Source organism: Myzus persicae, unplaced genomic scaffold (genome assembly GCF_001856785.1).
Source record: "Myzus persicae strain clone G006 unplaced genomic scaffold, MPER_G0061.0, whole genome shotgun sequence".
Taxonomy (NCBI): Eukaryota; Metazoa; Arthropoda; class Insecta; order Hemiptera; family Aphididae; genus Myzus; species Myzus persicae.
In genome coordinates, this window is record NW_019103622.1 from 241830 (window position 1) to 255429 (window position 13600).

Genomic DNA, 13600 nt, shown 5'->3' on the forward strand with positions numbered 1-13600 from the left:
TTACTTTAGTTATAAAGCTTAACATAATTAATGTATTGCTGTATGCTAATAATTATTAATTTTAATATTACTCAGGTACATATTTTTCAATTTTCAAAGCTGATATTTTTAATTTTTTATAAATAAAATGATAGTGTTAAATAATGGGTGAAGATTGCCTTCACAGCCATGCATTTTTATCCCAGTCTGTCCCTGCCATTTGACCACCCATCCCACATTCCCACCAACCAAAGTTTTCTACATCTTAAAATGTTTCTCATCGCCGGAAATTCAGCACGTTCGCTGAGTGAGATTTTCTAACTTGATTTTGTTATGAACTTAATATACAAACATTGTAAAATATCATCGTGCTAAATTCTGTTTTATTGAATGTATTCAAATAGAAGTAGATAGATATGTAGACAAGTTATAATAAACATAATAACATAGGCTACATACCTAATACAATAATTATTGTTATAATATTATATATATTGAATAACAAGATATTGTAATTCCAAATTCTTAACCTAAATCACCGATATGGTGATATGGATGACCAAGATTGTTTTTTCATTAATCATCGATGAAAACACGAACCAGATGTATGGTGAATTGCATGTGATTACACTTTTAAGTTTCAAGTATTAACTAGAAAATTATTATATAATAAGTGCATCATAATATTCACAGGACTCGTTTTTTAACATTGCCGTATATTTTTTGGTTTTTTATAGTTAGAATGCAATTCTTGACTTGTAGACTAATATTAGTACAGGCGCGTGTCAACAACTATACATTTTGATTATTTACTGTGATAAAATTATTGATTGATGACTGACATGTACATTTGTACTAATTTTAATGAATTTAGAAACATAAATTATCATTCAATACTGAGCTGACTACTTATGACGTTTATTTTATATACAATTGACGTAGTAGGTGATTAGGTATGACCGTAATAGGTTAGCCTACAGGTTATGATGATGACATGTCATCGTTTTCACACGAACATTTTGATTGATTAAATCAATTATTTTAATATTGTTTTAATTGTTTTTGAACATATTATGATTAAACCACATAAAATTCTCCCAACTGTTCTAAAGCGGAATACTCATTCCAACCGTCAAAATCAGTGTTTTACTTTTTCAACTAGTGGGTAACCCATATTTTTAGTTTCACATTCCTCTGAATATTAAATTGTTTCAGATTTAATTTAGTTTAGGTTTTAAATTTAAGTAATCGGAGTAGTATTACACTTTAAACCATCAAGACCTATCTATCTCATATTATTACTTTGTATAAAAATGGTAAAATTAAACAAGGCTACTCTGGCTACTATTCAAAATAAGATATTTTTCAAAATTATAACGTCATAAGTATCAACTTACTCAAATATATATATATATATATATATATATATTTATTTACTGGAAATAAGAATATAAGGTCAAGAGCCCAACATTAAAATAGTCGCCTATATATACCAAAATACACCGTATTATTTATTTATATCATAATAATTTGAGAAATTTATAAGAAATACATTTCTTTTCCTCATTTTATTTTATAAAATTAAATAATAAATGTGACCTTAAGTATATGCGAATAAAATCAAATTTTGAAACCAAAAAAAAAAAATTTAAAAAATACGTATAATATGCCCATTCCCCATAAAAGGTATATACGTCATATTCATACAACAAAACTGAAATGTCACGGGTTGACAGCGTATATAACAATATGTTGCTTACCTATTACTTGTGTTTGCACAAATGAATAATATTTTCGTCACCTACAGACTAGGTACGCAAAACCGTGCATGAACGCGATAAATGATTAACGATAATAATATTATAATAATAATTTTATAGAGACTGCGTTTTTAAATATTATGTGTCGTGACGTGCCCGGGTGGCATCCTAAAGTCTGATTTAAAATCTTTTTTCAAGTATTATTTAACAAATGTCTTCATTCCTAACGGTCGATTGCAATATGATTTAATATTTTATCATAATTTATTTATATTACATAATATTATTAACTATATATATATATAGTAATATATTATACTATCATCTACGCCGTAGGTACGCGGTACACACACACCACATCACATTCGCTGCATCGACGAATCATGAACCGTTTCCATCACTATGCAGTTGTGTTCTTCGTGACCGCGTGCAATGTTGTAAGTCGAACAACACCTACTAATAGCCAATTTTACCGTTTACGTGATGCATTTTATGATCAATATTCATGTGACATCGGAAGAGTTTACCACCACCCGGTCACCACTGGCGTGTCCAGAGGATTTAGCTACTTATTTAAATGAGCGATGGTAAACTCGTCCGATTGTATTGTAAATTCTTCCTGGTCTAAATTGTGTTTACTTGAACTCTGGAGGTAATATGGGCGCTCACGAATTGCCTCGCGTGAATTTTTTTTTAAAAGTTCCTGGAATTGCGTCCCGACTCAAAAATATTATTCACTTGAATAGCCTTTTTATTTTAGGTTGTGACCCTCATTGTACTGAAATCGTCTCCAATAGCTATAATTAATTAATTTATAATCTTACATTATAAGAAATATTAATAAATTAAATAATAATTTATTGTAAGTTAATGTTAAATGTTAGTAAATAATATACGAGCATATATAATATTTTATATTGTATAAACATTTTAGTAAGTATAATGTTTCAAATATTTAAAAAAATCAATAGTCAATGCATACAATTAAATTAGATGAAATATAATTCTGTCACACAGCCAAAAACTTAGGTTTGTACATAATTATTAGTTAATTATTATGTTGTAACTTATATTAGATTCCTAATTTTGGATTAATTTTCCAATACTTTTAAATGGTATTTGGACAGAGACATTTCCCACTTGAATCAATAATATTTTTTTTCCACATAATAATAGATTGGAAAATAGATTCTTTAGGTTTACCCGAAATATACATTCATAATATTATAATATTTATAATTTTTAATTTCTATGAGCTTATTCTACCAGAAAAACTTGCAAATTATATTATTAAATATTTTTTAGCCTTTCTGATTTGTATTATTTAATTTTGTATTTTAATGTCGACCGTGTTATAATATGACGTTATTATTCCGTGAGATATCTTTCCAGAATAAAAAATATAAGTTGCGTTTTTTTTACTTGTATTTATTAATTATGTCATATTTATAATTTGTATTTGTGTAGTGTTTAATATTTTTAATATATTATATTATTGTATTGGCATTTGGCAAATAGCAAAAGTGTTATTATGACGTATTATGGAATTTAATTTATATATTAATTTAATAGAATTTTATTGAGAAAATTTTTTTGCTTTGTATATTATTATTATTGTTTAATATTTTTATTTTTATTTTTTGTCCGGAGGGAATATGTGCCGTTTTTTTGGAGGGGAGAGGGGGGAAGTCCTAGATTCCTTTTAGATATTGCAATATTTTGAAACTTCATTTGTTTTTTCAAGTAATATTTTTAAACACTACGGAAATCGATATAATAACTACAGTACATGTACAACTATCGATATATTAATTAATAATCTAGGTATTCTATAGGAGGCAATTCGAGTAGACAATTTAGGTATACTCAAATTGCCTCTGAAGACTCCCGGAGTGTGCAAGTGAAAAAAGGTCACCTATCTATATTTGGGAGGCAATTCGAATGTCGCCGGAAATATATACAATCTCTTGGGTCAACAAAATGTTTACCCAAAGGAAACATGTACCTAAACTATCCAGAGTTGTCTTAAAATTATGTTACAAAAATTATAAGCTATTCAGACCAAAAAATAGCGCCTTAAGTTTATTTTAAATATGTTCATATAATCATAAACATTTAATTTAATTTGAAATTGATTTAAATTATTATTTTTTTATTTACTATAATTTAAGCAACTTATTTTATTCATGAAATTCAAATATATATTAAATTTAAAAAAGCGGGTGAGTGGATGTCGCTCTGTTGTACATTAGGTGTCTAGAAGGTAGACTGTAATGGACGGTATTAAATTTAAATTGAATCATATCATATCTCATTATATACGAAAAGCGATTCTGAGCGGAGACTGTATGTCAGTTTAGGACATTATATTTTGTTATTACTTATTACTTATTATTGATATGGAAGTTGGTAAGTTGAATTAATATTATTCTTAAATTATCAGTGATGCTGGAAAAAGATTAAATACACCTATGTAAAATTGGGCTGTTTTTGGAACCGAATTACAACAAAATGATGAACATTATTATTTTTGTTAATATGAAATTGTGTAAAAATTTTAACTTAAAATGTCTATAGAAAATAACTGTATTCATATATTTTTTAGATTTCTTAGTTATCGAAAAAACTGCTTAATAAGTGGAACCTTGTTTTAAATTGTCAATCCTTAGCTATACAAATTGAACATTTTATACATTTTTAACTACAAAATCATTTTCAATTTTCAATTTGATAAATATTGCAACAATATATCGAGAGTCTTGTATTAAATTTTCATGATTTTTGACCCAACCAATTAAATTAAATTGACATTTATACCAAAAAAATGAAAATTGAAAATGTCCTTCAACAGTTTAGAACGAGTCATCATATTTTGAAATGTTATTAAATATATGAATTGATGAAACAAACATATGGTGTGAATTTAAAGTATCTACAGTAATATTTGTTTTTGAATTACAACAAAATAAGAAAATCGCAACATGAAAAATTGACTGGATATCCAATGTTGTAAAAATTTCAACTTCAAACGCTCATAAATATTTGATTTGATTTTCCGGTAGACATTTTTTTTTAATAAAGGTAGACAAACCTATAAGAAATCTTGTATTGAATTTTTAAATTTTAGATAAAATAAGAAAATTTTTTTTGAATTTCCAACTCAAAATAATTTGCTAATTTTCGTGATTTTTACGAATTTTGTCAAAATTTAAAATTTAAAGGCTCGTAAAAAAATATTGTGTATTTACACACGACAATTTTTTTTAATTTCCACTAAGAACCTATTATATTTACACGTTTTTAACAGAGTAAAAAAATTTGCAACATGCTTATAAATAGTTCAACATGAGTCAAAATATTTTGAAAATCGCATGGTGTATAGAAAATGGTGACACAAACATTCAGTGAAAATGTCATGTATCTACGGTAATTTTATTAAGAGTTACATTAAAAACTAAAATCAATTTTTTTGTTAACTGGTTTTGCGTAAAAATTCCTGTTTTTCCTATCGCTTTTGAAAACTACTGAGAATTTTAGATTTTTAGTTCCCGAATGCACCAACTAGATTTATTTCTTGCTAGAAAAGTTGCTGTTGAAGAAAATCGAAGCACTTTCACTACCCCAAACCTTAATGACAAATACAAAAATAAATAAATAAATAAATAAATAAATAAATAAAAAAGCCCACATCATTGTAAAATCAATACATTCATCGCTCCGCTCAGAATCTAAAATTTTTACATTTATATTATTATAAATATTAAATTATAATTATTAAATTATGATAACATAATGATAGCAATAATATTTGCACGTGTTATGATTTTGCATATATTTATATATCTGGTGATGACTGATGGTCTTGGGTAAACGCCGAGGGATTAGGGAGAAAGTTATTTGGACCTATATAATTCAATAATCTTAATATCTAATGTAAAGTCAAATACAGCAACCTCGCGTTATCTATGTCTAAACTCAAAGGGGCCAGAAAAGAATTCAACATAATATCAAAAAATTCGTGGTATTGAATTTTATTTTAATGGTAATTATTTCAAGGGGATTGCAATTGAGTTTAAGATTACGAAAAAATCAAGATATCGTGGACGTTCGACGTAATAAGAATCTTCTGTATAACATAAAATAAATAGCAATCAAGCTAATCCGATTAGGTGCGTAAGCGGGAATTTGTTTGGTAATGATTGTCCCTATTAATTATTATTAATAATCATCTGAATTATCATCTTGAAGCGTTGGAAAATTATTATAGATAGGAAGAAAAATAGCTAGATAAATTTTGAAAAATCCCCATTCTAAAAAATTGGAATTTTTTCTAAAAAAATGTCGTGTCCCATAAGTATAGAAAGTGTCTACGAGCCACCGGCCATGACACAGGATTAATGTATAATATAAAGTATAGGTAAGTAAAAAAAAATTACAAAAATATGCTGGATTAACGAGTGTTTGTTGTTAAATAATAATATTATACACCACGCTTACTTAAATATCATAATATAGGTACACGGACGTCGTATTAATCTGGACTACTATCACTTAGAAAGTATGAAGGACGTACTATCCTACCCCTCTGGTTCGTACCACATCGAATATGTTAATATTGATGACTTGTATAAACGGAGGAGGAAACGGGAATATATCTCCTCATTTAAAATACCGTTTATGGAGTTATTTCACGAAGACAGCGAGAAACCCGCCGCAGAGAATAAGATCATCACTTCGGACGCCGACATCACAACCACCGTAAACTCCGAGATGACCACGACTGCGGCGAAAGTCGAGGAGGCATACAAGAATTTCATGGACGCGACCCAATCGTCTACAGAGACACACATCGTGACTATAGGGTCAGACGTGAGGAAAAGCTTGGTGAACGCCGCCCCATACCTGCCGCTGGTGAACAAGTTGGCCACGTACGTCGTGCCAGACTTGTCGCCGAGAGACGTAGTCACGTTGTCCTTGAACGTGGCGGCACTCACCACCCAGGGGGCCGCGGACTACGAGAACGCCGATATCACCGGAGATCAGGTACGCGTATATTTTATAGTATAATGTACTTATGTGTATTGATTATAGACGTAAAGCAGTAATTCCCAACCTTTTTTACTCAGCACCTGCCATCTTTAGATTTTCAAAAATCTCACAGCCCATATAGGTGTCTATTTAAAAAAAAAACTGATGATGACCCATATTTCGGTTACACTGGGCAATAGGCATGTAGAATGGAAATAGTTTTATATTTTTATACATAGGTATTAGGTAGGCCTACTTAAATTAGCCTATAGTTTCTATTGACTATAAGTAAATTTTTATACCTTTACAATTTTCAATCTAACGTGTAACCAAATTAAATTACTACATATTATACTATATATCTACTAAATTTGATATTTAAAAACTAATTTAAATTTTTAATTTTATCATACGTAGTTTTGAAGTTAGACATTACGGTATAAATTCACAAACTGTAAAAATATAAGTGGTAGAAGAATCGCCATCCTCAGCACTCCTTATGTATAACACCCCTCTCAAAATTAAAAATGCCCACATTGTCAATTACTGCATTAGAGAATAGAGGCATCGTCGAGAGATACAATTTACTCCCCCGTTCGCAAATCAAGTTATTTAATTATCATATATACTAATACTTGTACATAACGTGGTTATCCAATAAATTATCTTTGAAGTGGCACAGTTATAATTGTCATGATTAGAGTCTAAAGTCATCGATAAATTACAATAACTTGTTCAAATTCTTTGAAATATTCCGCCATTCGATTAACATTGGAAGAAGTTTCAGTATGTAGGTACATCTAAAACATACCTAGTACCTACACTATTTTATAAATTGTATACAAAAAACTTTGGATAGTTTTTAATTTTTACACCTGCATTTTCATTTTTCTATTTCAACGACATTAAATAAATGTTGACTTTTTCAAAAATCTCTCGAAATTCAATGCTTGTCTTACATAAATAATAAAATTGTGTTTCACTTTTAGACCAAACCAAATATTGGTGCTACGATTAGTCAATATGCGACTGGCATTTACGGAAAGTTGAAAGAATCTTTAATAACACATTTGGGACACGTTAAGAATTATTTCTCGAACGAAGAAAAAACCAATTCATTGGTAGAAACGCATAGTATTTTCGATCATGTGAAAAGTAAAATGAATATTTTTGGCAGTTTTATGAACAGCATTGATTCACCCCAAACGGAAAACAAAGAAAACCAGATTGAAACAATAGTAACACAAACGTATATAGAAGGTTCTAAACCCCCTATAACCAACACTGTTGTAACGAAAAAGTATGAAAATGGAGTCGAATCGGTCCGCCAAGCAACAAATGGAGAAACAAACATATTAAGCCCAAAACTATTAGAGAATGCAAATCATAAAGTTGGTAAAATAATAACGGATATGAAAAATGAATTCAAAAGTAATGAAAGCATGGAGAATGACTCTGATGTTGAAGCTTACGATGATGATGGTGATGATGGGAATACAGACGATGATGATGAAAACACGAACGATGAAGATGAAAACACGAATGAAGATGACGGAAACATGAACGACGTTGATGGTAAAAACACAATCGAAGATGAAGTTCAAATAAAAGAAGAAGATTTCAACAGAGTTATGCAAGAATCCATGGCTTTACAAGTAAGGAAACGCGGGTTAAATGCTTACAAATATAAAGTACACCCTTAATCGAGGTTACTATTAAGGCATTGTAATGGCGAATCATCAATATTAAAAAAAAACGTATAAACAATTCCAGAGACTATAACAAGTAGCAAAAATTTCGTTTATAATGAACACACATTTTTCTGTTTGCATTGTATGCTCATGAATGTCATACATGTGTCAGTGAATGGGCATGCTAAGCATCCACATGTTTCAAATTAGCACTTCCAGCTTCTCCGTCTAATTTATTTCACAAATCACTTTACAGTAGGCGATCTATTGAGATTTGGACTTTAAGTTTAAATTTTTAACTACTTTAAAAAAGAAATACTTTTTTTAACAAATTTTCATCAAATTCATAATTTATTCTAGAATAAATTATTTTTTATACTGTCAATATTTTTCAAATTTAAATTCTAATGATTCTATTAAACATATTTGAATTATAAATATTCACATATTAAACATGAGCATATTATTAGGTATGTATTAATATGTATCGCCTAATGCCCTAATACATAGCTTTAACTTTTAAGGTTATAATATGTCGTATATGACGTAACATAGTATGTTTAGTACAAGCTTACTGTTTAATACTACTTTTAGATTTATAATGGAGCCATGAATGTGTATTGGTTTTACAATTATGTGTGTGTCTGACGACACCTTCAGGGACCTTTAACCTCAATTGACAACAACTATGAGTGTGGTTTCTGGTAAAAAGTTGGATCTAATTGGAACATTTGTTGGGTTAAAAATAAAAATTCTCAGTATTTTTCAAAATAATCGAAGAAAACCAAAAAAGGTGGATATTTACTTAAAACAATTTTTTGACAAAATTCATTCTGTTTTTGTTTTTAAAATCAAAAAATAAACAATTGTAGAAAATGTAATTATTATAACAAATATTCATATTTGAATTTTCTAGACATTAATATTTTAACTCCTTCTGCCCTATTCATAGACGATAGTTGTCTAATTTGTTTGATTTTTTTCAATTTATAAGTGATAACATTTTTATTTGGAAGTAAATCAACTTGGAAATTTAATATAATATAACCTAATAATATAATTTTCCTCTTAAGTTGCATAACATTATGTTTAAATCGTCGGTATGTAAATATTGAAAGTTGTTGGTGTCTCTAAATTATTTCGACAATGGTTTTAATAACTAATGATCATGAACAAATGATAATAAAATCGTGACTGCCATTGATACACTTTTCTGGAATGAAGGTATTTAAAAAAATAATTCGATACTTTGACTTCAAATTGTTATCAGTAAATAAGTCTTTTACAGATAGGTACATAGTTAGACATGGTTCCATTTGTTAAATTTTTAGTCGAAGCATACATGACTTATGTGCTCGATATGACTATACTTAAATATAATAATATATGTATATATGCTTAAGTTTTAGTTATTTCAATGCGCACCATTTCTAGTATTTGTTTATATTCTAATGCTTTATAAATATAGGATCGTACGTAGGTTTTCTAATGTCTGTAAAGTGAATCTCGTCATTCTAAATTTCGGAAACCAATTAGTTTCCTGAAAATTATTTATTTTTTCTCGGTTTCGATAAGTTTTAAACGAGTTAAAATTATTTACTTGAGAATTTAAAAGAAACCATTTATCAAATACCGTCTCATATTCAATATCGCAAAAAATAATATATATAAATATACTGTTTTAGCCTGACTTTATAAATACACTTGATGGTGAAGAGTTGCTGAAACGCATAGATGCTTTACAAAAATCATTATCAAATCCGAACCCCAATAATAGAAAAACATTGAAAGCTGTAACAGAGGAATTGGACCTTGATGAACACTATTCAGATGATCATGTAAATGAACTAATCGACGTTCTGGAAATAACCACTAACTATTTCATAGTTAAAGCTATTGAAAGAAATGCATTATTAAAGGAGCCACCAACACCACCTACACCTCCAACTCCAATTTTGGATTAATTGTAATATACTTTAAATAATATAAAACCATTATATTCAAATTATTATTTTTATTTAATCAAGTTTTCATTTAAATATAAACTACAAGGTTTATGTAAATGTATTTTAATTTTTACACGTATATTCAATCGCACAGTTTCATAATACGATATTTTAATTTGTACTTGACCGTACTGTTTTAAACATGTTTGTTTAAAAATATAAAAATTATAAATACTTCATATGATGTATGTGTTGAATTTGAATTTTGAATTCAATGATAAATCATTGGATACGAAAAATAGGAGAGCTCTGTCAGTCTATATATTTGGAATAATATATTTTATTATATATTTACTATTATTTCTATCGGTATTTGATAATATGGTAAGTTGAACAAATATCTACTAAAGAGTAAATCGTATGTGTTATTATAGTAACCAAGCCCGGATTAAGGGTGGCAGAGAGAGCCGTTGCCCCGAACCCACAACGGAAATTAAGCAATCGTGGGCCTCTGGCGAGTAGTATGTTTCCTATAATACATGGATAGTTGATATGTTATTACTTATTATAATTAATATTATTATTATGTTACCGTAATAATATTTATTTTTAGCAGAACGATAATTTTAAGGAAATAGGATGCATGCGAATTCCGTCAACTATAAATTTAGGACGGTTGAAACATTATTTAATCGAAGTTTATATTATTAATGATAAAAACATATAGTTATTAGTTTTTTACTCATTTGGCAAAAACTGTATTTACGTTGTTTTTGTACGAATGCAGGTATTTTACAGTCGTCAGTTGAAGTCATATATTCATGTCAGTGGAGTAGTCAGGATTTTCCTTGGAGGGAGGGAGGGAGGGGGCTGATAATGTGTTTACATAGAGTTGATTTGACAATAAGGGTCTCCCTTAAGTTTAACATACTGATGTTGAAATTTTACTTTCGGTTTCAGTTCCAATAAAAATATATATTTAAAGTGACTTTCGCAGACTATATAGAAATAATTTTTTTATTTTCTTAAAATTTCGGGGGGCGGAGGCTATAGCCACGCGGAACTCCACTGATTCATATAACTTGACACTTGGCACTGTCTAGTGTCTGAAAAGTTTGCTTCCCAAAAATTATAAGTCCCTTGTAATTATAACCAAATAAATAAATAATTATTTCTTGAAATATCCATTTCCATCAAAAGTTGAATTTGAAATACATAGAAAAAAATTCTAGGGATTTGCGTTTTTAAGATTTTTAGATGTCTGTCAAAACAACAATGAAAAATGAAGCATTAAAAATGTCATTACTTACCTTATTTTACCTCCAAATGCTTCGAAGAGAAAATTGTGCCAATGTACTTTTTGGATTTTTGAATCACTTTATGCTCAACTTATGATGGCCCTATTGGGCCTACCTATTGTTATTATTTATTAACTATCAAGCTTTTTAGCCAAGCATAAACATTTTTAGTAACAAACATAGAAAAAAATCTTTCATATCGTTTAATATAAATCTGTTATGAATTATCTTTGTCTATCAAGCTTTTCCAATTTGATCTTATAGAATATTTTTTTTTTAAAGATCAAATAACAACATCTTATTATCATACTTAGCAGAATGGCCAATGAGGCCATAATAAACTGTATATTTTGACAGTTTTTATAATCCTGCAGTTCCTATAAATCAATTGAACCAGTTATATTTGAATACTTCACATATACATGTCTACATAGTCTGGCAGCAAATGAATATTGTTAGGTTGATGTAGTCCCCACGATGCAATTATAACTAAAAATAACCCTCAATTTGCATTGCATGACAGGCAAACTGTTATTTTAGGTTCGTTTTAATATTTGTAAAACTGTATAAATGTATAGTAATTAAACAAATGACTGACGATACCTAAAGCATAATGTAAAATTAAAGCGACATGTTTGCCGTCGTATTATTTGCACAAATGAAGACAACGTAAGTCATAATAATATGAGTATAATATTGTAGAATATAATAAGGATGTAATATGAAATTTAATCATTTTGATTTGAACTACATTTATTTATTGTTATTCTAATAGGTAATCAATGAATTTAATATTCATACAATAGTTAGGTAATTATTATTATGCACTATGACTTGTCCACAACTAACAACAGTGTGCATCTTTATGACAACATGTCAAATCGTAAGTAAAATATATGCACTATACTCCAATTGTCCACTTCTCTTAAAATATGAAAATATTATAGTATACAAAATGAAATTTCTGGATATGCGGCCATTTAATTTATCTTGACGCCGTTACACATTTTTAAATGTCGAAGACAGGAAATTATTAGTATTATGTCACCTACAATGTCACAATTGAACAAAACGTTAAAAGAATATTATAAAATTGTAGATTCCCTTGGACGTTATTTTATTTTCAACCGAAAACTTTATCATATATTATTATACTTACATAAGTGCAGGCTTTTACACTGTATCGTCTTATTACTATTTTGCAGTGTATACGTTGAACACATCGATGTCAAAATGTTGGGAACGCGTTAACTACCCACCCATACAAGTAGAATCTAAATTATAATATTTCAAATCGAACCATGTACGCGATGCAGTGTACAGGCCTGAATGTATATTATACCTTAACATTGTAATGTCTCGTAACCCACAGGCATCCGGGTCATTGTCATTTAGTCAAAGACTCGCTCTGTCGCGTAACTACCCAAACTCCTTGGTGAACCACGGAGTGTTGCGGCGACCTCCGTCGGGCTACCACTATGAGACGAGAAGACACATCTTGAAAACTTATCCGAGAAATTCTTATACGATAAAATACGGTCCATCGCACATTGCCAGAAGCAATAACAACTATGGTGGGTCAACACCGTCAAAGGGCGGAAAGGCCAGAAAAAAAAATAAAAAGAAGAAATCCGATGACGATGAAGACCCCGGTGACACCTCTTCGCCTGCCAATAATAGTCCACCACCCGCGGAACCAGCTGGTAGTCCAGCAGACGAGACTCCACCAGCCGAGGCTCCACCACCGCCGGCTAAATGAAAGCGTGCACCGTAGAGCCAAAAAGCGAAACGGACGGAGTGCCGAGATGTCAGTTGTCACCGAAAATTACAACAAGCTATATTATAATTGTATCATATCATTCAAATATCATACCGTATAACTATCTATACGGCTATAC

At 29.4% G+C, this 13600-nt stretch overlaps 2 protein-coding genes across 2 annotated transcripts; both read left to right on the forward strand.

Annotated features, from left to right (window-relative positions):
• The first annotated feature begins 1798 nt into the window (after window positions 1-1798).
• Window positions 1799-10648, forward strand: LOC111034941. The gene is made up of 4 exons (XM_022316389.1): window positions 1799-2176; window positions 6255-6782; window positions 7757-8422; window positions 10144-10648. The coding sequence occupies exons 1-4, from the start codon at window positions 2123-2125 to the stop codon at window positions 10420-10422; spliced, it is 1527 nt and encodes a 508-aa protein (XP_022172081.1). The 5' UTR covers window positions 1799-2122; the 3' UTR covers window positions 10423-10648.
• A 2253-nt stretch (window positions 10649-12901) lies between these two features.
• On the forward strand, window positions 12902-13600 carry LOC111034943. The gene has a single exon (XM_022316392.1). The coding sequence runs from the start codon at window positions 13057-13059 to the stop codon at window positions 13459-13461; it is 405 nt and encodes a 134-aa protein (XP_022172084.1). The 5' UTR covers window positions 12902-13056; the 3' UTR covers window positions 13462-13600.